The 23,358-nt window shown below is 40.9% G+C and overlaps 1 protein-coding gene across 1 annotated transcript in view; it reads right to left on the bottom strand.

Annotated features, from left to right (window-relative positions):
- Positions 1-335: 335 nt before the first annotated feature.
- Positions 336-23,358, bottom strand: part of GORASP2 (golgi reassembly stacking protein 2) — a 37,911-nt gene continuing 14,888 nt past the window's right edge. Inside the window, exons 2-10 of the mRNA XM_054476993.2 lie at positions 18,910-18,990; positions 17,596-17,799; positions 17,048-17,134; positions 15,877-16,007; positions 12,553-12,685; positions 10,793-10,916; positions 5,614-5,700; positions 4,420-4,527; positions 336-1,472 (exon numbers count right to left, since the gene is read on the bottom strand). Coding sequence (XP_054332968.1) covers positions 1,132-1,472; positions 4,420-4,527; positions 5,614-5,700; positions 10,793-10,916; positions 12,553-12,685; positions 15,877-16,007; positions 17,048-17,134; positions 17,596-17,799; positions 18,910-18,990 — 1,296 coding nt within the window. The 3' untranslated portion in view covers positions 336-1,131. The remainder of the gene's footprint in view (positions 1,473-4,419; positions 4,528-5,613; positions 5,701-10,792; positions 10,917-12,552; positions 12,686-15,876; positions 16,008-17,047; positions 17,135-17,595; positions 17,800-18,909; positions 18,991-23,358) is intronic.

Genomic DNA, 23,358 nt, shown 5'->3' with positions numbered 1-23,358 from the left:
TCAAGTGTCCAGCAGGGCGGCCAGGGGTGAGCGACATGAGGGTGATGTGAGGGTGCTGCCACCCTCCCTGCAGGGGATGAGCATCTTCAGACTCATACCAGGGCAATAACCGAGGAACCACTTTTGTCTTATTTCAAAAACAGGGATATCTGCATTTAATTTCATTCAGTAAGCCAATTCCAGTTAACTTACCATCTCTTAAAAACGGCAGAAAGCAAACATAGGACGTGAAAAGTTAAAGATGCGTGACATACTGGAGTAAGACATACTGGAGAGTAGTAAGTGCACACGTGGCAATTAAGGGCTGTAATTTAGATGTAACACAAGAAAAAAAGTAAAATTATTGTACTTTATTGCTGTATCTATGCTTTCCCAGTATAGCTATAATACTACAAGGAGCCACAGAGTGCCACCTTCTGGTTTAAAACTGTGACACCTTCTTTATTTCTTTTGAAATGTCACTTTATAAGGTGTACGTAGAAAGCAACAGCAGCAGTTACAAAATGTTGTCTGAGTGATTCTGAGAGCTCAAAACAAGGATCCGTGTATAGGCTGAAGAAAAAGACGTTCAATTAACAGTGCGCGCTGTGGAACTTTAACACAAGTCTTCAGGTGGAATTCCTGTGTAAACCTTAATAGAGATGCGACTCACGGAGACCAAAAGTAAAAATCTCTTTACCGTTTACAGTTTAGCGAGGTGGTCTGCATTCTCGCAAACGACTTACAAAGTACAAGAAATGTTGCGTGTGAGTACTAGGCATAGAATATTTCATTTTCTTACGGAAGGAGCAGCAGAGGACAGGAAACCTAGTGGACGCCCCACCACCACCTTTCCCGAAGATGCACACTCCCAGGAACGGCAGTGCAAGCCTAGCAGCAAGCCACCCTTACAATTCTTTTTGGTTGTTTAAAATACAAGCACTTTCTGACATCTCACCCTAGCGTGTGAGCCCCACTCAACTTGGCAGGATACAACCCACGTCCTCTTGTTTAGTTTTCCCCTTGGAATTATTTACAGGATGCCTACAGATACGGTACAAACTAGTATGAAATTAATGATAGTTTGCGTTTCCAGACACGCTCCCGTGGTTAAATAAATATACCACGCCAATTCCAAAGAATGGTTCAAAGTTAAGGTGACTCAGAAGCACTGGCATCCACAGCTGCAGAAACAGGCTTCTCGCTGACTGGAGTGGAGTCGCCGACTCTGTCCTCAACGGTGGGAGGGGCCTTGGCAGTGGGGGGCGTCACATCCACAGTGAGTGAGGAGGCAGCGTCTGCCTTTGCAGTAGTTGTGGCAGGGTCGGAGGGTGGGTTGCTGGTGGGCGGGAGGGAAGACAGCAGCTCTCCTGAGCTTGCTGCAGAAGAGCTCTCTGGAACCAAGGGGAATGACGGGAGGAACTCAGATGGCAGGGGGAGAGGTGCAATGCCAGGTAAGTTTCGGGGAGGCATGGAAGGAAGAGGTGGCAGACCTAGGACAAAAACGGCATAGATCATATATCCTCCCAGCACCGAAAGGCCAGCAGGCATTGTCAAAGGGCTATTTTTATTTACATTTCATTAAGGAAACTGAAGTTGAGGAGGTAACACAAATCACAACCTTGGCTGATTTCCAGATAGAGGCCCTGGCAGGGTTAACTATTCCTTACAATTGCAGCTGCCTGGAGGAACAGGTTCTCAGCTTCTAGGCTCCATGTGACCTGGCCCAGCACTGGGGGAAACTGGCTCAGGGAAGAAAGATAGGATCCTTCCAGTCAGAAGAGATAGCAGCCCACCCAGCAGGTGACACAGCTACACTGGATGTCAGACAGGGGTACTCATGCTCACCCATGCCAGCTGCAAGCTGAGTTACAGCTGCATTCTTGACAGACAACAGGGTGGGCCACAACCCTCCTGCGAAGGCAGCAGAAGGAAGGGGCCTGGATTCTCGCCCTTTCCACTGTCCTCACCAGGAGTACCCAGCATTTGCTTAAAACCTGTGATTGATAACTATTTATATTACACTCAGTGGGCTCATTATGATGATTTTAAAATGCAAGGCCAGGCGTGGTGGCTCACGCCTGTAACCCCAGCGTGTATTAATAAATATACCATTAATAAATATACAGGCTCACGCCTGTAACCCCTTGGGAGGCCAAGGTGGAAGGATCGCTTCAGCCCAGCCAGGAGTTGGAGCCAGCCTGGGCAACGTGGCAAAACCTTGTCTCTACTAAAAAAAAATTACAAAAATGAGCTGGGCATGGTGGCACACACCTGTGGTCCCAGCTACTAGAGACTACAAGGCCACTGAGGTGGGAGGACTGCTGGAACCCAGGAGGCAGAGGTTGCAGTGAGATGAGATTACACCACTGCATTCCAGCCTGAACGACAAAGTGAGACTCTGTCTCAAAAAAAAAAAAAAAAGTAAAATGCATAATGAAGGAAAGGAGAATTATTTCAAGAAACAAAGGACAGGCAGGGTGTAAAGCACAGGTTCAGGGCAACCACCAGCTGGTGAAATCCTCACTACTTAGAGCCTGTCAAATTTAGGGAAAGGGCAGAGGAGGAGCCAAGAATACAGGGCACAAAAGGTGGGGTGAGCGCTGCGACAGTAAATGGTAGTTTGACTACTACTAGTACTTCATTTTTTATTTTTATTTTTTTTTGAGATGGAGTCTCATTCTGTCACCCAGGCTGGAGTGCAGTGGTGTAACCTCAGCTCACTATAACCTCCGCCTCCCGGGTTCAAGCGATTCTCCTGCCTCACCTTCCCGAGTAGCTGGGATTACAGGCACTTGCCACCATGCCCAGCTACTTTTTGTATTTTTAATAGAGACAGGGTTTCACCATGTTGGTCAGGCTGGTCTCAAACTTCTGATCTCAGGTGATCCACCCACCTTGGCTTCCCAAAGTGCTGGCATTATAGGCGTGAGCCACTGTGCCTGGCCTAGTACTTCATTTTTAAACCTTTAGCCTGAAAACTAAGTAGGTTAAGGAATATATACAGATGGTGAGTGTTACAAGAGAGACAATTATCATCTAGACAGAAACAAGATGGTGACGATGCATACCATGGTGCTGTAAGATCACTCACTGACATCACTGATGGGCCAAACTACTGACATGGCCTATTAAAAGTCAGCCCTCCCAAAGGTTAAGGTATGCTGATCATTAACTGTATGGACTTGTAGGACGCTGCTGCTTCATTTTCAGACAGAAAATCTGAGTGCAGACACTTGGAATATCTGCTACCTTAGACATCTCCAGCTAAAATTTCCCATAGTTTTGAGTATAAAAACATTTGTAAATAATGGAGAATATTCACGTTTGTTGTTTTTTTTTTTTTAACAAAAGAATACTGGCTGGGCGAGGTGGCTCATGCCTGTAATCCCAGCACACTGGGAGGCCAAAGCAGGAAGACTGCTTGAGCCCAAGAGTTCAAGACCAGCCTGGGCAACATGGTGAAACCCCTTCTCTACAAAAAATACAAAAAATTAGCCAGGTGTGGTGGTGTGTGCATGTAGTCCCAGCTACTTGGGAGGATGAGGTGAGAGGATGGCTTGATCCTGCGAGGTAGAGATTGCAGTGAGCCAAGATCGGCACCACTGCACTCCAGCCTGGGTGATAAAGCAAGACTCTGTCTCAAAAAAACTAAACAAAACAAAAAATACAAGCCCAGCCAGCTGAGCAGGGGTGATGTTTTATGGCCTAATTTCTGGGCTTGGGCTATGCACAATAGGCTCCACTACCTCCCCAGGGGCAGCGGCTCCAAATATGAAGAGAACGGTGGGGAATTCATTCGCCTCCACTAGGCAGCCTGCACACTTTCATTAAAGTCAGTGCAGCAGGGCCACTCTACTGTGCTTTACTGCTACTCTGGCTTTTCTGAGGCTAAGCCATCAGGGTGCAGGCGGAGGAGGAGGAGGAGGATGGGGAGGGGGAAGGGGAGGTGGAGGAGATGCAGTGGGGACTCAGAGACATTCTTTTTTCCTCTTAAGCTTTTTTTTTTTTTGAGATGAAGTCTTGCTCTGTCACCCAGGTTGGAGTGCAGTAGTATGATCTCAGCTCATTGCAACCTCCACCTCCTGGGTTCAAGCGATTCTTCTGTCTCAGCCTCCTGTGTAGCTGGGACTACAGGCACCTGCTACCATGCCCGGCTAATGTTTATATTTTTTCAGTAGACATGGGGTTTTGCCATGTTGGCCAGGCTGGTCTTGAACTCCTAACCTCAGGTGATCCACCCACTTCGGCCTCCCAAAGTGCTGGGATTACAGGCGTGATCCTCTTAAGCTTTTTAAACAAAAAAGATGAATATTTATTTGAAGTAGCTGAAATCTGTTAAACTGATTTGCTGTCTCCAGAAAAAACTGAAGAGGATGGGCATTCCTGAATAAAACTTTTATTAGAGAGAGTCCTAGGAGGGTGAGATCTGCAACATACCTGGGTTTACAAGTTCTGGTAAGCCAACCCCTGGCATGATGTGTGGTGCTGGGAGGTTGAGGTTGAGGTTGGGGAGGTTGGGCAGTCCTGCTGGTAAAGGCATCAGACCTGAAGAGAAGGCAGAAAAGAAAAAAAGGGAAATCACTTGACCTGGGGAAGAAATAAATCCTTGTGTATTAAAAACAATCCCAGCCACCTCTAAGTGACAGTACCAGAAGTCCACCTAAAATGTGGCAGTTGCGTATCATAATCATATTAATGACAAAATTTCACTTAATTGAAATATATTTATCTACCTAAGTGATTAGATAGATTAGGTGGCTAACTGGGTGAAGATGAAAATAAATAACTAATACTCTTAACACTCTGGAATAAGAATGATGATGGCCTGAGTGCCTTGGAGAAAAGGCTGATTTGTTTCAGTAGCTATGGCAGATAATGAAACTGAATTTTTCTTTGATGGTTGAGGTTTAACAGTCTCTATGACTTCTAAAATTTCTTATTCTGAAAAATAATTGCAGACTTCAGTTGCAAAAGTAGTAAAAAGAATCCACCTTTCACCCAAATTCCCACATGTCCACATATCAGCACACTTGCTTCATCATTCTGTGTGTGCACACATTTGGTTCACGGCTTAATATGCTTGGATAATGACATTTTTAGCCACACATTAAAAGCCCTCACAATGAAAGTATATTTGATCACTAAAATAGTATTTGATTATTATTGGCTGGATAAAGGGACTTGGTCTTCACTGGGAATATGAAGAGAAAAACACAAAAATTTAATTTAATGTTAGAGCTACTGAAGACCAAATAAGAAGCCTTCTCTTCAGGCTCACATGAACAACTGTCAGGAAGTCCTCATTAAGGAGACAGTGGAGAATGGACTTCTGCAGATTCCTTATTCCTGGCCGATGCTGCACTGTAGAGCTGCAGGGGCAGTAGGTGGCCGCTGGCTGGGGGTAAGGAGCACTAGGCTCGGCAGCTAGCTAGCTGGTAAATGACATCTCTGGTTCCTTGTTTACTAAGGAGAGTTGCCCTAGCTCTCATTTATCACAAACTTATTGCAGAGATAAATTGAGATTAAAAGACATAAAAAGTTACCACATAGGTATAATATTTTTCATTGTTTTTAAGATGCAAATATCAGTAATGCTGTTATTAGCCACATCTCTAGTCCCCTGGTGATTACCTGGTAATGTAGTAGCTGGGTTCATTGGTGGCACAGAAGTGAGGGACTGGTTTACTTGTGGTGGCAATAACGGTACTGTTGGTACACCTAAAAAGAAAGCACGATCTTTTCATTTCTAACAAATTTAGTCGACAAGAAATGAACAGAACACTTAGGACAATCTGCAGTCCCTCCTTGCCCCATGGTCAGGTATTCATTTGGTCCTGATTTCCAGCTGCAACTGACTGTCCATCACCCTTTACGGCAGATTCACTAACTCTGCCCACGGCTCTCAACAAAGGCTGTTACCAGAGCCTGTGACAAGAGGGCAGGAGGCCATGCAGTCCCACCCCAGCCCAGCTCACTGGACAAGAGGTTTACACCTGACCCAAGCAGGGCTGGATTAGAAAACTGTCTTAGAAATTTGTATATGGGACACAAGGATTCTAGTCAATCTCAACTGGGCTCCTAAACTAAGATGCCACGTAAGCCGGGGGTTGCAGGGGGACCACGTGCCCTGTGAAACAGTGAATGCTAGTCTGTGAAACAAGAGAATAACATAGGTGGCCTGAAAGAGACAAAAGAGCACATGAACCTCCTGGATGGAGAGAATGACTTGGCTTCCTGAATGTCCATTTCCTTTTGACCTTAGGTTCTTGACAGTCCTTCGAAGCCTAACACAAATGTGTATTAACATTAGCTTGAGGAGGTTATGTTCCTCATGTACAAGTAAGCCTCAGGATACCACCTAATCACGTTTACCACCTACCCCAGTGGGAGGTTTTGCTGATGTCGAAACAATAAATGAAAGCACACCTTTCACTTATTTAGCACTCATTTTCATTTATCTAGCATACAGATTCCAGATTTTGTCTTACAGATCTGCTTACATATGGTAGCGGGAATAAATTGTGCCTAAAAGTATGAACCAACCATGCAGGCAGTCTATTATTTATTCATTTATCTACTTTTCTGCGGAATTCAGAGGCAAGCAAAAATAAGAAAAGTCTAACTGAAGCACTGGCAAATGCTCTACTGGATCCCAGACTGCATAATTTCACTGAAATAAAAGAAGCTGTTCTCTACTCTGTACCAAAATGTTAGCGAGTGTGTGCTTTGTTAATGGTCACACACAATAGCAATGCTATAATTTTTTTATATTTGTTTTGAAATCTCGGTTTTAAGAAAACAAAAGCAGCTTGGATTGGTTAAGCCAATTTCTTCTATTTCCCAATAAAGTCTTTCACATAAGTTTCTTTTCATTCTTAAAGGATAGATACATTCACAAGTCTCAAAAATAACTGACTAAATCTAAGCCAGGAAGACTAAATCTAAGCCAGGAATTCTAAATCTAGGGCCCACAAGTGGGCTTCAGGGGGTCTGTGAAACTCCTAAAATTGTATACAACAATTTTTGGAAGGCAGGTTCTTTGCTTTCATCAGATTCTCAAAGGAGTTGAATGGATAGTTGAGTGTGGTCATTCATTCAAGTTTTTTGGGGGGCACCTACTGTATGTTACACATTGTTCTAGGCACTGAGGCACTTTACAACATGAAGAAAACAGAAATCAGAACCTTCAGGAAATTTACGTTCTAATGAGGGGCAGAAAAAGGAAAGGAGAAAGATCAAATAAGTAAAATACATAGCATGTAAAATGGTGATGCACTTGGGCCAGGCACGGTGGCTCATGCCTGCAATCCCAGCACTTTGGGAAGCTGAGGCAGGTGGATCACCTGAGGTCAGGGGTTCAAGACCAGCTTGGAAAACATGGTGAAACCCTGTCTCTACTAAAAATACAAAATTAACTGCGCATGGTGGTGAGCACCCATAATCCCAGCTACTTAGGAGGCTGAGGCAGGAGAATGACTTGAACCCGGGAGGTGGAGGTTGCAGTGAGCCAAGATCAAGCCACTGCACTCCAGGCTGAGTGACAGAGCAAGACTCTGTCTCAGAAAAAAAAAAAAGGAAAAAGGTGATACACTGCAGAAAAATCAAGCAGGTCACAATGATCGATGCCACTTCAAAATCTTTTCTAAAAATTTTATAATCCAAAAATCTTCAAATCCACAAAAAAGTTTAAAAATACATATACTTTTATTTCTCTACAGTTACTTTTATGTCTCTACAGTTACATTACATGGGCTACTACATTACACTATGTTACAATGTATAGGCTACTTTGCAAGCAATATAATGAAAAGTGAAGACTGAAAAATGCCCATCAAAAAGTTGTTTCTCACGTGTTGTGATGCTAGAACATTTTAGTCTTTTTAAATTTATTTACTCAAAAGTGATGATGCCAATTTCTTTCAGTCTCTTTTGGGCAATCAGTGCTTTATTTACATTTGTCTATAACAGTCAAGAAGCCATTTCTCTGCAGTGCCGTAAGCCAGGGATCTCTGTGCATGTGTTTATCAGACAACACAAGTGTAACTACAAAGTAATGAGGAAAGATTTAAAATGTCAAAGAGAAACTGGGGCTTGAAAAGACATGTCAACTATTGCCTAAAATCAGAAGCGCATCTGGGGCCGGGCATGATGGCTCATGCCTGTAATCCCAGCACTTTGGGAGGCTGAGGCGGGTGAATCACCTGAGGTCAAGGAGTTTGAGACCAGCCTGGCCAACATGGTAAAACCCCGTCTCTACTAAAAATACAAAAAATTAGCCGGGCATGGTGGCGTGCACCTGTAGTCCCAGCTACTTGGGAGGCTGGGGCAGGAAAATCGCTTGAACCCGGGAGGCGGAGGTTGCAGTGAGCTGAGATCACGCCATTGCACTCCAGCCTGGGCAACAAGAGCGAAACTCTGCCTCAAAAAAAGGGCTGGGCACAGCGGCTCATGCCTGTAATCCCAGCACTTTGTGAGGCAGAGGCGGGCGGGTCACTTGAGGTCAGGAGTTTGAGACCAGCCTGGCCAACATGGCAAAACCCCATCTCTGCTAAAAATACAAAAATTAGTTGGGCGCGGTGGCACGTGCCTGTAATCAATCACAGCTACTTGGGTAGGCTGAGGCAGGAGAACTGCTTGAACCCAGGAGCCAGAGGTTGCAGTGGGCAGAGATAGTGTCACTGTACTCTAGTCTTGCTGGGCAACAGAGTGAGACTCTGTTTAAAAAATAAAGAAAGAAAGAAGAGCATCCTGGAACACGCTTACTCTAAAACAAATACGAACAATTCAGACTCAGAATGGGCTGCTGCCTTGGGAAGTACACTACCCTACCCTTACTAAGTCTATTCAGGAATAAACTAGAGAATTATGTGATGAGATGTAGGCAAAAAATCGTAGTATCATAAAAAGGACTCATACCGCTTGAATGAAATAAACTTTAAGTTCCCTTCCAACTCTATGACTAGAGACTGATGACATTAATATTTAATTTCATCTAGGAAGCATTCTAAAACTGGATTGTGGTGATGACTGCACAATTCTATGAATTTACTAAAAATCATTTAGTTGTTTACTTATTGTGAGTTAATTTATGGTATGCAAATTATTTATCGATAAAGCTGGAAAAAAAAACCAGCAAAGAAGGCAAAGGGAAGTATATCCCAATATTGATAATTGATAAAGTTGGGTGATGGGGTTCATTATACAATTCCAGCTCTTTTGTGTATGTTTGAAATTTTAAATTTCATCTAGAGAAATAAAACCAGGACTAAAGAGCTGGGATGAGAACGTAGGAGACCAATTCTAGACACCAAACTGTCAACCTTACTACTGCATCTTGGTAGGCTGTTTTAAGTCCATTACAGAACAAAGTGGGATATAAACAAATTGTGAATATAAATATTTAAGACAGTCCAGAAATAAAAGGTATTAATGAGGCTAGGAGCCATGGCTCGCACCTGTAATCCCAACAATTTGGGAGGCCAAGGCAGGATGATCACTTGAGGCCAGGAGTTAGGGACCGGCCTGGGCAACAGAGAGACCCCATCCCTACAAAAACATAAAAACTAAAACTTCAGAAAAACTGATAATGGGTACAGGGTTTCTTTTGGTGTGATAAAATATTCTGAAATTGATTGAGGTTATTGGTTGTACAACTCTACAAATACACTAAAAAAACACTGGATTGTATACTTTAAGCAGGTGAATTATATGGTAATATGCATTTTATCTCGAGAAAGCTTTAAAAAAAAAAAAAACAAAACTCAAAACAAACAAAAAGGACTATATCAGGTAGAACAAGGGATGAAGAAAAGGAAGGAGGCTGCGTGCAGTGGCTCACGCCTGTAATCCCAGCACTTTGGAAGGCCGAGGAGGGCAGATCACTTGAGGTCAGGAGTTCAAGACCAGCCTGGTCAACATGACGAAACGCTGTCTCTACTAAAAATACAAAAATTGGCCGTCGTATGGTGGCACGTGCCTGTAATCCCTGCCACTCAGGAGGCTGAGGCATGAGAATCACTTGAACCCAGGAGGCAGAGGTTGCAGTGAGCCAAGACCATGCCATTGTACTCCAGCCTGGGCAAAAAGAGTGAAACTCTGTTTCAAAAAAAAAAAAAAGAAAAGGAAGGAGACAGACACATGTCCCCTAAGCAAGACTGAGCTCCTCAGAAAGGAGTTCCTACTCACTTTTGCATCCCCAGTGCCTACTACTTCAGAAACACGCAAACGTGTTGAGTAACCAGAGCAGTTAAACAGAATTTCAACTCAGAGTCCTGGCTTTACAAGCTGTAGAATCTAAGGAAAGCTCAGGGTCTAAAATATGCAGGGAAGAAGTTTAAACCCCGTGTGTATCCACATGGTGATTTAGAACAAGCTTTCATAGCCAGGACCTGTCAACACAGAGTACATATGCAGTTTTCAAGGTACACTGGCATTAATTTTTTAAATTCTTTTTTTTTTGAGACAGAGTCTCACTCTGTGGACCAGGTGGAATGCAGTGGCACAATCACAGCTCACTGCCGCCACAACCTCTGAGGCTCAAGCAATCCTCCCATCTCAGGCTCTCGAGGAGCTGGGACTATAGGTGCACACCACCACACCTGGCTAATTAAAAAAATTTTTTTTTTTTAGAGACGTGGTTCCACTATATTGCCCATGCTGGTCTAGAACTCCTGAGCTCAAGCAATCCTGCCTTGGCCTCCCAAAGTGCTGGGATTACAGGTGTGAGCCACTGTGTCTGGTCAATTTTTAAAATTATATACAATAATATTACATAAAATAGACTGAAAACAGAATATATTTTTCTGCACACCTGTACTGAGAACACTACTGACAGCTGGTGGAGTTGAGCTAACAGAAAGTCCAGCCAGACTCTGTTCAATTCCTGTAGTTCCTGGTGGTGACAAAGACGGGGGATTAACTGAGGACAGCTGGACCTTCCAAAAAAAGAAAAAAAACCACAAAGATTACTTAAGTTTATTTAAAAGAAAATATAAATATTGGCTGTTACCTGCCCTGCAGATACATATTTGGTTCACACATGAGCTGTCACAAGCTTCATCTGGCACGTCTGCCTCCAGACACTCCCTCCTAATTTTGGTACATGTCACAGACCATGCACTGTAAGCATCTCTCTGTCCTGTCACTTCTAGTCTTGAGACACATGGCTTCTACCCCGAGTTGCACATGCTGTTCTTCATACTTCCACACTAGAAGAGATTCTACTCTCTCCTCTTTCCTCACCACCTGGAAATCATTTTATTCAACCTTTAAACCACCACTGCTTTCCTGAATTCCCAGCTGGTTTATTTGTTTTAACTTTCATTGCTCAGGAAAGAAATCAGCTGGAAGTCTTAATACATGACAGACTCCTCAAGATTCCCAACCTCATGAGTGCATTTAATATTTTCTCATCAGTGAATAAATGTGGCAGCCAGATCTCCACTTTTCAGGGGAAGAAAAAAAGGAGTCTATACGGACTCTACAGATGGGTGGTTTCATTTCTGAATAACCCACCTTCTGCAGCTCCAGTGCCCTTCAGTACATTCCAAGACAACCTGTATTCTGGCCCTTTGCCTAGCTGCTAGTCACTCTCATCTTCTCAGACTACCCAAAGAGGTTCAACTGGGAAAGCCCTGATTAGGGCCAGTGGATATGGCGGTTGGGGTCTGAACATGTAACTATATTGGCTCTGGCCATGAGACAATGTTGGAGGTGAAACTTCCCAGCAGCTCTTCTTTCCTTCCTCTAGAATTGAAGATGGCCAAACTGTGTAGACAAAACCACAGTGGCAGCAGCCTTGTCTTTACAACAGCAGCATCTTCTTTTTGGGTATTTGGTTTTTATTTAGTTGTGCAGACAAGAGTTAACTGCCCTGAGATACCTCCTTAAGAAACATTCAAAAACCCTATAAGCCTGCTCAAATATCTCATTCCTTAAAAAGTCTTACTTTGATCCTGTAATAGCCCTTTCACTCCCCTCATGACCCCCACACACACAGCTCTCCTTGTTTTCTCAATCGTTTCTTGAAACAATAAGCAACAGCCAGCACCACCTTTTCACCTATTCACTCTGCTGACCTGCAATTTGTGTTTGTCCCCTGGCAAGTCTCTGAAGTTGTCTCGCCCAGGACATGGTTTTTTTCACTCCTTTCACCTGACTTCTCTGCAGTACCTGACATGGCTGACTGTGTTCGATTTCTTGAAGCTTGGTTTTCCCTCTGGCCTCCTGCTGAGCTTCCTCTGCTAGATCTCTGCCCATCCAGATTTTCAAGATGGCGACCCACCCAGACCCAATCCCTAGCAGTACAGGTTTCCCAACAGCCACTGGGTTACATTACCCTCTCTTTGCTGATGATTCCCAAATCTGCATCTCTAGCCCTGTCCTTTTTCCTAAAATCCAGACTCATATATCTAACCTCTATCTAGGTATTTTACAGGAACTTCAAATTTAACACAATCAATACTTAATTCATCATCTACCCTATTTTCATAGTGCTACTGCCATATACACTAAACACGTGACTTGTTTTGGTAAAAACTTTGATATACTCAGGTAGGAACGTGATCTTACCTCTGTAAACCCATCTTTAAGAGGTGTAATAGGTGTACCAGCCATTTGTCCTGGAAGAGAAATTTTCTTTCCTTCCTCAAATGGGCGTGTAGGTATTCGATGCAAATAACCATATCCAATGCCACATCCTAGGCTATAAAAACATTTTTTTCTTAACATTGTTATCAATCACAGCTTGTATTTCTTTGAGGTGTTGTTTTTTTTTTTGGGGGGGGGGGGTTGCCCAAGAGCATAGATTCAAGTTGCCCTGAACATGCACTCCCTTCTTTGAGATTTTAAAAGATAAAACCAAACAAATTTCTATTCTTTTAGATAATGTCATCTAAGCAGAGGTCTCCCAGACCACCCCACAGAAAATAGCACCCTTCCCTCCACTGTGGATACCACCCTTACTCCTTTATTTTTCAAGCATTCATCACCATCCAACACACTGCATATTTATTTACTGTCTCCCCCAACAAAATGTTAAGGTCCTGAAGGGCAGAGACCTTGTCTGTTTACTGCCTTCATAGCTGCTGGCACATGGCAGACATTTGATGATTATTTACTAAATGAATGACATCTATACAGCCTTTCCACTGAAGAGCTCTAAGCACTTCTGTATGAATGACATCATTTACACATTCCATAGTTCTCTTTTAGAACCTGACACAAATCAGTCATGTATGTTCAACCCAGATCTCTTCTATTTCATCCTCCCACTGCCACCAGAGGAATTTTTCTAGTAAGATGTGATCACATTGCTTCTTTCTAGTCTGATGTCTTCTCAACATTCCTTTCTCTTTCCTCCCTTTGGGGAATTACTTCTCTGCTGTTGTGTGCAGTGCTGGTAGGACTGTCAATCAGAGTGTCTGCCCTGCCCAAACCAAGGGCATGGCTCATGGTCAAAGCCAGGCCAATTTCTCTTGCCCATGGCTGCAAACCTTGGGAGTCAGAGAAAAAACAAAAATGAGTTTAGTAGAACGAATGCTGATGACATTGCCAAATACTTCTTCCTATCTAAATCCCTAGAAGTTTTCTGAGTCCTGTCCTTTCTACATCTAGTTCTTCAGCTGTTTCCTTGATTATATGAGCTAATCCATATCATTTAGTATGTTATCTGCTTATGATGGTGACAGCTGGTTTTTACCATTTGAACCCAAAACCCCCTACTGATACAATTATCACAGCCTCAACTGCTCAAAATATATCAGAAGTCCTGACCGTGGTATTTAAGGCTCTCCACAATCAGGTGCCAACTTATGTTTCCAACATGATGTCTTTTATTTCCCAAACAACTTGACAATTTCAGAGTAGGCCATGCATGAATACCTCTGTGCCTTTCTCCTGCCACATCATCTATTATCTCCACTGCCGCCAAAAGCTGGGTGAGCAGGCAGTGGCCAACTTCAGCTCTTTTTAATTTTATTTATTTATTTATTAGACAATTTATTATTCTGTTGCCCAGGCTGTAGTGCAGTGGCATGATCTTGGCTCACTGCGACCTCTGGCTCCTGGGCTCAAGCAATCCTCCTGCCGCAGCCTCCTGAGTAGCTGGAACTACAGGCACATGCCACCACGTCTGGCTAATTTTTGTATTTTTTGTAGAGACAAGGGTTTATCAGGTTGCCCAGGCTGGTACTGAACTCCTGAGTTCAAGTGATCCACCCGCCTCAGCCTCCCAAAGCGGTAGTATTACAGGCGTGAGCCACCGTGCCAGGCCTAGCTCCTCCTTAACCAGTCTGATATGCACAATGATGCTTCATCTCACAATTATTTGTTCCTTCTTCCCTTACAATCAAAACTGCAATTCAGCCAGGCATGGAAGATCACACCTATAATCTCAGGACTTTGGGAGGCCAAGGTTGGAAGATTGCTTGAAGTGAAGAGTTCAAGACTAGCCTGGGAAACAAAGCAAGGCCCCATCTCTAAAAAAGAGTTTCTAAATTAGCCGAGTACAGTGTGTACACCTGTAGTCCCAGGTACTCAGAAAGCTGAGGCGGGAGGACAGCTTGAGCCCAGGAGTTAAAGGCTGCAGTGAACTATGATTGTGCTCCAGCCCAGAGAGCAAGACCCTGTCTCCAAACAAACAAACAAAACCCCGCAATTCTCACTGGACTGGATCTCACATAGATTTAGAGAAATAAAGATTAAATAATTTATATTGATCAATTATGGCCTTTCAGAGGTAGCTACATTTGAAAATAAGGTGCTTATTGATCAAAGTAATTAAGTGGTAATAGACAATGCACTTGAGGCAACAGCAAGACCCTAGGCAAACTTAAAGACAGCCTAAGAATGAAATTAAGAGAAATAAGATTTAATAAATGAAATGTGGTCAGCCTCTGAGGAAGGAATAAAAACAGAAGCACAAAAAGACCAAATGCATGGTCAGAGGCAAACTGAGGAAAATGTTCTGTATGGGCCTACCTAATGCCATGGCCAATTGACAGTATTAAACACATCAAAAGAAAAAATGTCTTCCAAAGAATGTAGCCAAATTTAGTTAACATAATTAAAAATGAAAGAATATGTGATGTTCTTTGCTGTTGGTCTTCACTGTCCACAGAATCTCTTCCTCCAGTTCGATTCCATGCTCAGCAGGCACTCTTGTGGTACTAATCTGACCTGAGTATTCTTCTAACTAGAGAGGGGGTATTTTTCTTTTGCAAACTGAAAATTTGTCATTCAAATAAATACAGCAGCTTCTCTGCAAATGTAGTTTATATGAGGAAGTGCCTCTTGTAATGAATAATTTTTGAATGCCTCGAGTAGATCCTATTTCTGGGCATTTACAAACCTGGGCAATAGACAATGATAATTTGATCAAGTATTGCCCCAGATAGGCCAGACTCTTGGATGACACATCTATCTTACTTTTCTCAAACTGCAACAAGTTAGAATACTTGTGGCGAAACATTCAGCTGGAGAATCTCATCAGGTAGTGTGGGTAAAGATACCGTGAGCAAAGGGAGGCTTTTCCTGCCTGCAGCAACTAAGTTATCCTTTTCCCAGCATGGGATTAGAACTTTTGAAAACATGTGGAAAGTTTCCAAATTCTAGGCTTTTCTATAATTATGGCTTATGTGCAATAATTTCTCAAATTAAAAAGAAATGCTGTTAGCTTTTAGGTTAGTAAAGAAAAGGACTATAGTATATATACTATGTTCCCTAGATATGTACTTTAAAAAAATTTGTTTCAATATTCTAGACTAGCTCTTCCCTTTTTTTAAGGAGTCTTATAATAAACCAGTAACTTCTTTCAAAATAAAAACAATCAATGTTTGCAACATATCTGACTCGTATGTTTAAGCAGTCATAACTTAGTCTAAAAAATGACCTTACCTGCCTTCTCCACCCCATGCAGAATTTGGTGTAATAATCACTTCTCGACAGTTATCAGTGTCTGTGTTGTACACATACAGTTTCAATGGTTTTGCTTCATGTGTTTCAATAAGGCTGAATAGATCTTCAGACTGCAAAAGTGTCACAGAAGAAAAACGTTTCATGTTACCATACTTTGGAACAGTGTGTCTCAAACCTGGCTACTATCAGAATCACCTGAGAAATCTAAGAAAAAAATATAGATTCTGGGCCCTGCCCCAGACATAAAAATCACAAGCAGGTTTAATTCAATATATTAATTCAAGCAAAGCCTACTTACTACATACAAGGTTTTATGGCCAGTTCCTTAAGATCTAGTTGGCACTCTTAGTACAATTCTTTTACACCCAAGTTCTATATATTCAGCTTTTACTTCCCATTATTAAGACCTGGTTGTCTGGGCACCTCATTTCTCACTCTTTTTTTTTCTTCTTGTTTTGAGACAGGGTCTCTCTAACTGTTGCCTGGGCTAGAGTGCAGTGGCATGATTTTGGCTCACTGCAGCCTTGACCTCTCAGGCTCAAGTGATCCTTCCACCTCAGCCTCCCAGGTAGCTGGGACTATAGGTATGCACCACCATGCCTGGCTAATTTTTGTATTTGTTGTAGAGACAAGGTCTCACTATGCTGCCCAGACTGGTCTCGAACTCCTGAGCTCAAGTAATTCTCCCATCTCATCCTCCCAAAGTGCTGAGATTATAGACATGAGCCACTGTGCCCAGCCTTTTCTCTCATTTTTGATTTAGCAGTGTATACTTCCGCTAGCTAACAGACAAGGAAAAGGATGTAATACAGCTGAGCTAATGTTGTCACTGAACAAAAAGGGGAAGAGAAAATGAAATCAATGAACAATTGAAAATGAGAATTTGATTTAGACTTGAGGTATGCAAAGATTTCTGTATATTACACACAAAATCTGTGCAATTGCCGCACAGTATGTGTTTTTCCTCACAGCTATACCTAATAAGACACCTACCAGATGTTCCATTTAACACCCTGAGGCATAAGTTATTCTTGATCAGCAAAGACTGAAATTTTAACTCTAAATGCAAAGCATGCAAATATCTTTCTCAACTCAAACATCAATGAGAAAATTTTATATAGTTCTCACTATGAATAAACACATGAATTACCTCATTCATGACTGTATCTGCTCCAATTATATAATCACTGTGTGGTCTAAGACCTGCCAGTGCTGCAGGAGAATTTGATTCCACTTCCTAGAATGACATAAACACACACCCTAAAATTAATATATATAAAATAAATTTCCAAGGTTTATAGTCACAATTTTTAATTATGTTGATTTTTAAAATCTGTATACTTCTGTCTTGCTAGAGATGTGTCAGATGTCAGAAACTACAGAATATATTTTAAACTTCTGAGCATAAAAATTACATAATATTTAACAAATATTTAAAATATTTTTGTAGCTATCTACTCTAATACATCTTATAATGAATAAATCATTAGAAAAAGTTCTTAAACTTGTACATTTGCTTCTCTTCCTCAACTTAAAAAAAATTGATCCATATTTAAAAAGCAATGAATGCTGATTTTTGGCAAAAATTGCCTATTAATAATATCCTTACAATCTTATTAAGCCAGAAACAACCATTGTTAAAACATCTTTCCACACTGCTTCATGAACCTCCAGTAACAGTTCACAGTTGATACGTACCAACACATGCCAAACATTTTCATTTGCCCCATCAAAGCTGCAGAAACGAATGCTCACTCCCAATAAGCCCTGGCCGCCCCACAGGTTACTCGGTGTGACTGAGGTCTCTCGCAGCTCCAATGTTTTGCTGCTATAGATAAGCATTTTTACAGGCTTTTCAACGTTTGCTTTCAGCAGATCCTTAAGAGTGTCATTGTCTTTATTCTGTGAACACATAGAAATCACATTCCTTAGTAAATAAAAATTTAATGTTAGCTTAAGCATCCTATGGCCCTATAAGAGTACTATTAATAATCAACATAAATAAAACATTCAACAAAGGTTTCACCAACATTTAAATTTTCTTCTATGTAAAAGAATGTCAAGACATTAAGAACAACTCTTATGTTAGCAACAACTTGAAACTGACTTTTTTCTAATAGCTCACTATGGATTATGGAATTTGCAACCCAACATTATTTAGAATGATCTAGGGCTTCAATGTGTAAAAACAAAATATTCCATAAGAAGTCACATTACTAACGAAGTTGGGATGACTTTGATTATAAAAATCTAAAACATTTACTGCGGTTAACGTTTAATTTTGGACTCTATTTCTAAATACATGCTTTATTAAGAGCTGGATAGAAAAGAAAGTAGAAATAGCATATTAAATATTTCATTTCATAAACAAATAAAGGCCAGATGTTGGCCTTTATTTATATGTCAGAGACGTTGTAAGTAATGAACAAAAACTTAAGACTGTTACGAAAAATTCAACCAACCAAGTGGCTACTGTCCTAAGAATTTGCTGAGATTATATAATTTCCTTATTTTAGAACTTTATTATGGGTAAACTCTAAACAAGGTATAAAAAGTGGTTTTAATTGGTACTTTGGAGCACATCTCTCTGTCTGGTTCTAATAACATTATTCGTATATTGTGAAACTTAGCACCAAGAAAACTGACAAGTTTGAGAGAATGAGATGAGAGAATGAATCTTTCTAGTAATCCATTTGTCCACAACCAACAGAAGTCTGACATCTTTAAAAAGCAATCTTTTACATCTCAATTATTTCTTTCTGCTTATAAAAATTAAATATTTAATATATAAAAGACTCCACTGATTCTGGAGACTTCCCTAAGATAATCAGTGGAACATAAAGTATAATATTCTAGATATTTCAATGTTTATTAATACATGATTATTTCTATAAATTGGCATACTACACATAATGATTGTAACTAATAAATACCCATCTCAGGTCATCTGAAAAATTCCATTTTTGAGAGATTACAAATACTATAGACAAAACTACAAAAAGTTGAACTTACTAATCTTGAACCATTAATAGAAACAATAAAATCAAAGAAAGGCTCCAAACCAGCTCTGTGTCCTGGGGAATTTTCTTGTACCTGCGGAAACAAAAACGACAAAAATAAAAAATGTAAAGCTTAGGTGAAAATTGTAAGCCGAATCTTTCTTTTCAGTAAAAATAGACCAATTTCATTGATAATGAAATACAGTACATGCTAGTTCTCTCATTTCTCTTCATCTCTCCCAGATAATGCCAGTCCAGCTCCCTGAACTCTCCCCTTTCTTTAAGTTAATCTTCTATTTATATTTTTATTTTATTTCTTTGAGACAGACTCCACCTCTGTTGCCCAGGCTGGAATGCAGTGGCACAATCTCGGTTCACTGCAACCTCTGCCTCCCCGATTCAAGCAATTCTTGTGCCTCAGCCTCCCGAGTACCTGGGAGGACTATAGGTGCGTACCACCATGTCCGACTAATTTCTGTATTTTTTGTAGAGACAGGGTTTTGCCTTGTTGCCCAGGCTGGTCCTGAACTCCTGGGCTCAAGGGATCTACCCACCTCAACCTCCCAAAGTGCTGGGATTACAGGTGTGAGCCACTGCACCGGGCCTAGTTCATCTCCTATATGAGGTTTTCCCCCTGTGGTTCTATTTCCGCACCACTTTCTCCTTTTTTGGGAGAAAGGGGCTAATCCTTTCAGCAATTAGCAGGGGACACAGCAGACAGTTAGTCACTACAATTAAGTGACAAATTCAAGCAATTATTCCTTGACTACTGCTAGCAAGGCACCACTCAGTTACAAAGCGAATACAGGCACATAGTCACCTATGTCAAGACATTTATAATCTGTTGAGGAATAGGTGAGAAGAGGAAGGGGCAATGGATACACAGCCCTCTAATCACTATAATGTAAGACCAAACAGGCTAAAGGCTATTTGGTATAAGGTTCTAAGGGAAAGATTAATTCTGACTGAAGAAGCTTCAGACATAAAAAGTGATAAGGAATTGTGGTTTAAAAAGAGGGCAGATCGTCAAGGGGGTAGCAAGAACATCTGAAAATGGACAAAACCGTACGAGTAAACACCCGAAGCAGGAGTCTGAAAAATGAGGATCATAGCATGTGTAGCTAGACGACAGAGTAGTGTGAACAGAAAGAGAGAATTACAGACTTTGAAAACTAGGATTAACCCAGAAATCCTCTAATCCAGGGATCTTAAATTGAGGTCTGTGGATGGCTTCAGAGAATATTACAGCTCCTGAAATTACACACAATCTTTTATATGAATAAGCAGTTTTCAGGGTGTAAATATTGGTGGCTTTCATCAGATTCTCAAAGGGTTTCTCCATAACTCCAAGAAGGTTTAAAAACCATGGATTTTGTGCAATTCTTTCATTTGATAGGTAAAAAAAAAATACCGTGTCTTGCTTATGATTCCATAGCTGCTTAATGGTGGAAGTTAAACTCAAAAATCCACCTTTTTTATTTTTATTTTTTGAGACAACAGTCTTGCTCTGTTGCCTAGGCTGGAGTGCAGTGACAGAATCTCGGCTTACTGCAACCTCCACCTCCTGGGTTCAAGCGATTCTTGTGCCTCAGCCTCCCAAGTAGCTGGGATTACAGGTGTGCACCACCACCACACCGCCTAATTTTTTTTTTTTGGTAGAGGCATGGTTTCACCATGTTGGCCAGGCTGGTCTCAAACTCCTGGCCTCAAGTGATCTGCCTGCCTCGGCCTCCCGTTGGGATTACAGGTGTGAGCCACTGCATCCGGCCAAAAGTCCATCTTTAAAACTATTAGTCCAACAAAAGGCTGGAAAGAAGGGGTACAGCTACATTTATTGGCCTTTAAATAAAAGAGTGAGATTACTTTTAATATAATTCATAGGTTCATAGAATAAAAAAGATTACTTAGCTTCTCAACAACTCAAATGTTTATCATCCTATATTTGATAATGGACTGTCAAATTTTCAAAATTTACAGTAGTAAAATGTTAGTAGCTAGTATTAGATATATGACAAAAAGCAAAAAACAAATATAATCCACTCTACTTTTTTTTCCAAAATATCTTCCTGTCTAAGGAATTTTTATTCTGCTTGATATTATTAAGTGCTGTCAAAACTATTCCATGGCCAGGTGCAGTGGCTCATGCCTGTAATCCCAGCACTTTGGGAGGCCAAGGCAGGAGGACTGGAGTCCAGGAGTTTGAGACCAGCTTGGGCAATATAGGGAGACCCCTGTTTCTACAAAAAAATTAGCCGGGTATGGGGGTATGCTTCTGTAGTCCCAGCTACTTGGAAGGCTGAGCTGGGAGGATCACTTGCACCCAGGAGGTTGAGGCTGCAATGAGTACAGGTCGCACCACTGCACTCCCGCATAGGTGACAGGGTGAGACCCTGTCTCAAAATAAAACAAAACAAAACAAAAAACCTATTCCACAAGAACAAAAGTTTGCATTGATATTTATACATTGATTTTCTATAATAGTCCAAATAGTTCTATAGTCAGTTTTGCAAATAACAACAGCAAATGACAGATACACATTCAACCATACACAAAGCTACAGCTATTTATATGGTAACAAGTCATTTTAATACTTTCAAAATGGAACCCAGATTGTTCCTAAAATACATCCCTCTAATACCAGTGTCAATCAGAATTGTTCATTACCTCTTAATGTTACCTTTTATTTAAGCCAAATTATAGTATTGTCTCAGAAGAAGTAAAACTTGATATTCTTTTGTTACAGTAAAGAATAGTTGCCCTATACAGACGGTTCAATATCTAACTCCCTAAAACTGCTTGATCATGTTTTTATGTTTTCCTGCAAATTTGGTACCAAATCATTTTGTAAATTAAATAAGTTAAGTATCAAAGGGATCTATTAAAGGTGTTCAGCTTCTTTTTTTTTTTTTTTTTTGAGACAAGGTCCCACTCTGTCACTCAGGCTGTAGTGTAGTGGGATGCATTCATAGCTTACTCCTGGCCTCCCAAGTAGCTGGGATTACATGTGTGTACCACCATGCCCAGCTAATTTTTAAATTTTTTCTAGCGTACCACCACGCGCAGCTAATTTTTAAATTTTTTCTAGTGCACCACCATGCTCAGCCAATTTTTTAATTTTTTGTAGAGATGGGGGTCTTGCTATGTTGCCAATGCAGGTCTCGAACTCCTAGTCTCAAGTGATCCTCCCATCTCAGCCTCCCAAAGCACTAGGATTACAGGGGCACGTCACCATGCCCAGCTTTTAGTTTCTGTATACTCAGTTTTCTATGGGGGTTATTTCATATTCTGTATGTTATCAAATAAAATGTCTAGGACTCAAAATAGCATATTTCTTCTCAAATGGCAACTCTGAAAGGTAAAGTAGTGGCTGCCTGGAGTCACAAGAAAAGGGAGGTCAAGTCACAGCTATTTGGGACAAAGTCAGATCAACCAGATGTGAAATGCCTATTAGGTGGTTATCAATTAGATGTGAAAGGCCTCAGGTGTGAAAGGGGATGAACAGCACAGATCCTTAAGCGCCTCCTCAGAGTGGAGTTTCTCATCTAATAAAGCCTACATCTAATCATCTAATTCTCTGAATTTGAATGTTCCTAAAAAACTATTAATAGCATTTTATCTAGAACTCAACTAGGTCACTGATCAATTTCAGACTTTGCCACTGAGACTGCCAGAAGTTTATCTTTTAGTTAAAAAGGGCTAAAGACAGCACTTTTATAACGTAATCACTCATTTAGAAAGCTGACCCTGCATACTGATTCTTACTAGGCCACCCTTATAAAGTTTAAAGTATAACCTTTAGAGTATAAAGTTTAAACTATTGGCCTGAAATGGAAATTGTCCAATATCAGAAGTATTTTTCCTATAATTCAAAAATGATTCAATAGCTAAATTTGAATTCTAAAATAAACTTGATCCTTTCCCTAGCTCTATTTTTCTATTTCATTTTTTACTAACATCGATTTCCTCTCTGTTTCTAATGGCCCTTGAAATTAACTTCTTTCCTAAATTTATTTACATCATTAGTATCTGCACAATTACGTAGGTGGGTATCTTAATTACTGCTAGGAAGTCAGCAGACAGTGCCCCACAAAAATCCTTTCTTTGACCCTCATATACCTAAAGGAAATTTCCTATATTTTGTAGCATGGAAAATATGATCTACAACATAGCAAACCAAACACTGACACAGGTAAGTTTCTCTTGCAATGTTATCCACTGACAAGAATCTCCTGGCATGTAATCTTTCAAGCATCAGATTACCACTTCAATACTTTCTATCCCCTATGAGATCTCCTGATTAATTTATCTTCTGCTTTCTTCAAGTCATCTTAACTAAAAGTCTATATATACTTGGCTCCACAGACCATTTAACATTTATTACTGGGCCAAATAGCAAAGCAATTTACAATGAACAGGTTAAATTTGTAAATTTAATAATTAAGGCCAGGCACGGTGGCTCACA

Source organism: Pongo pygmaeus, chromosome 11 (assembly GCF_028885625.2).
Source record: "Pongo pygmaeus isolate AG05252 chromosome 11, NHGRI_mPonPyg2-v2.0_pri, whole genome shotgun sequence".
Classification (NCBI taxonomy): domain Eukaryota; kingdom Metazoa; phylum Chordata; class Mammalia; order Primates; family Hominidae; genus Pongo; species Pongo pygmaeus.
The sequence above is the reverse complement of the archived record's forward strand: the minus strand, read 5'-3'. Positions and strand labels throughout refer to the sequence as shown.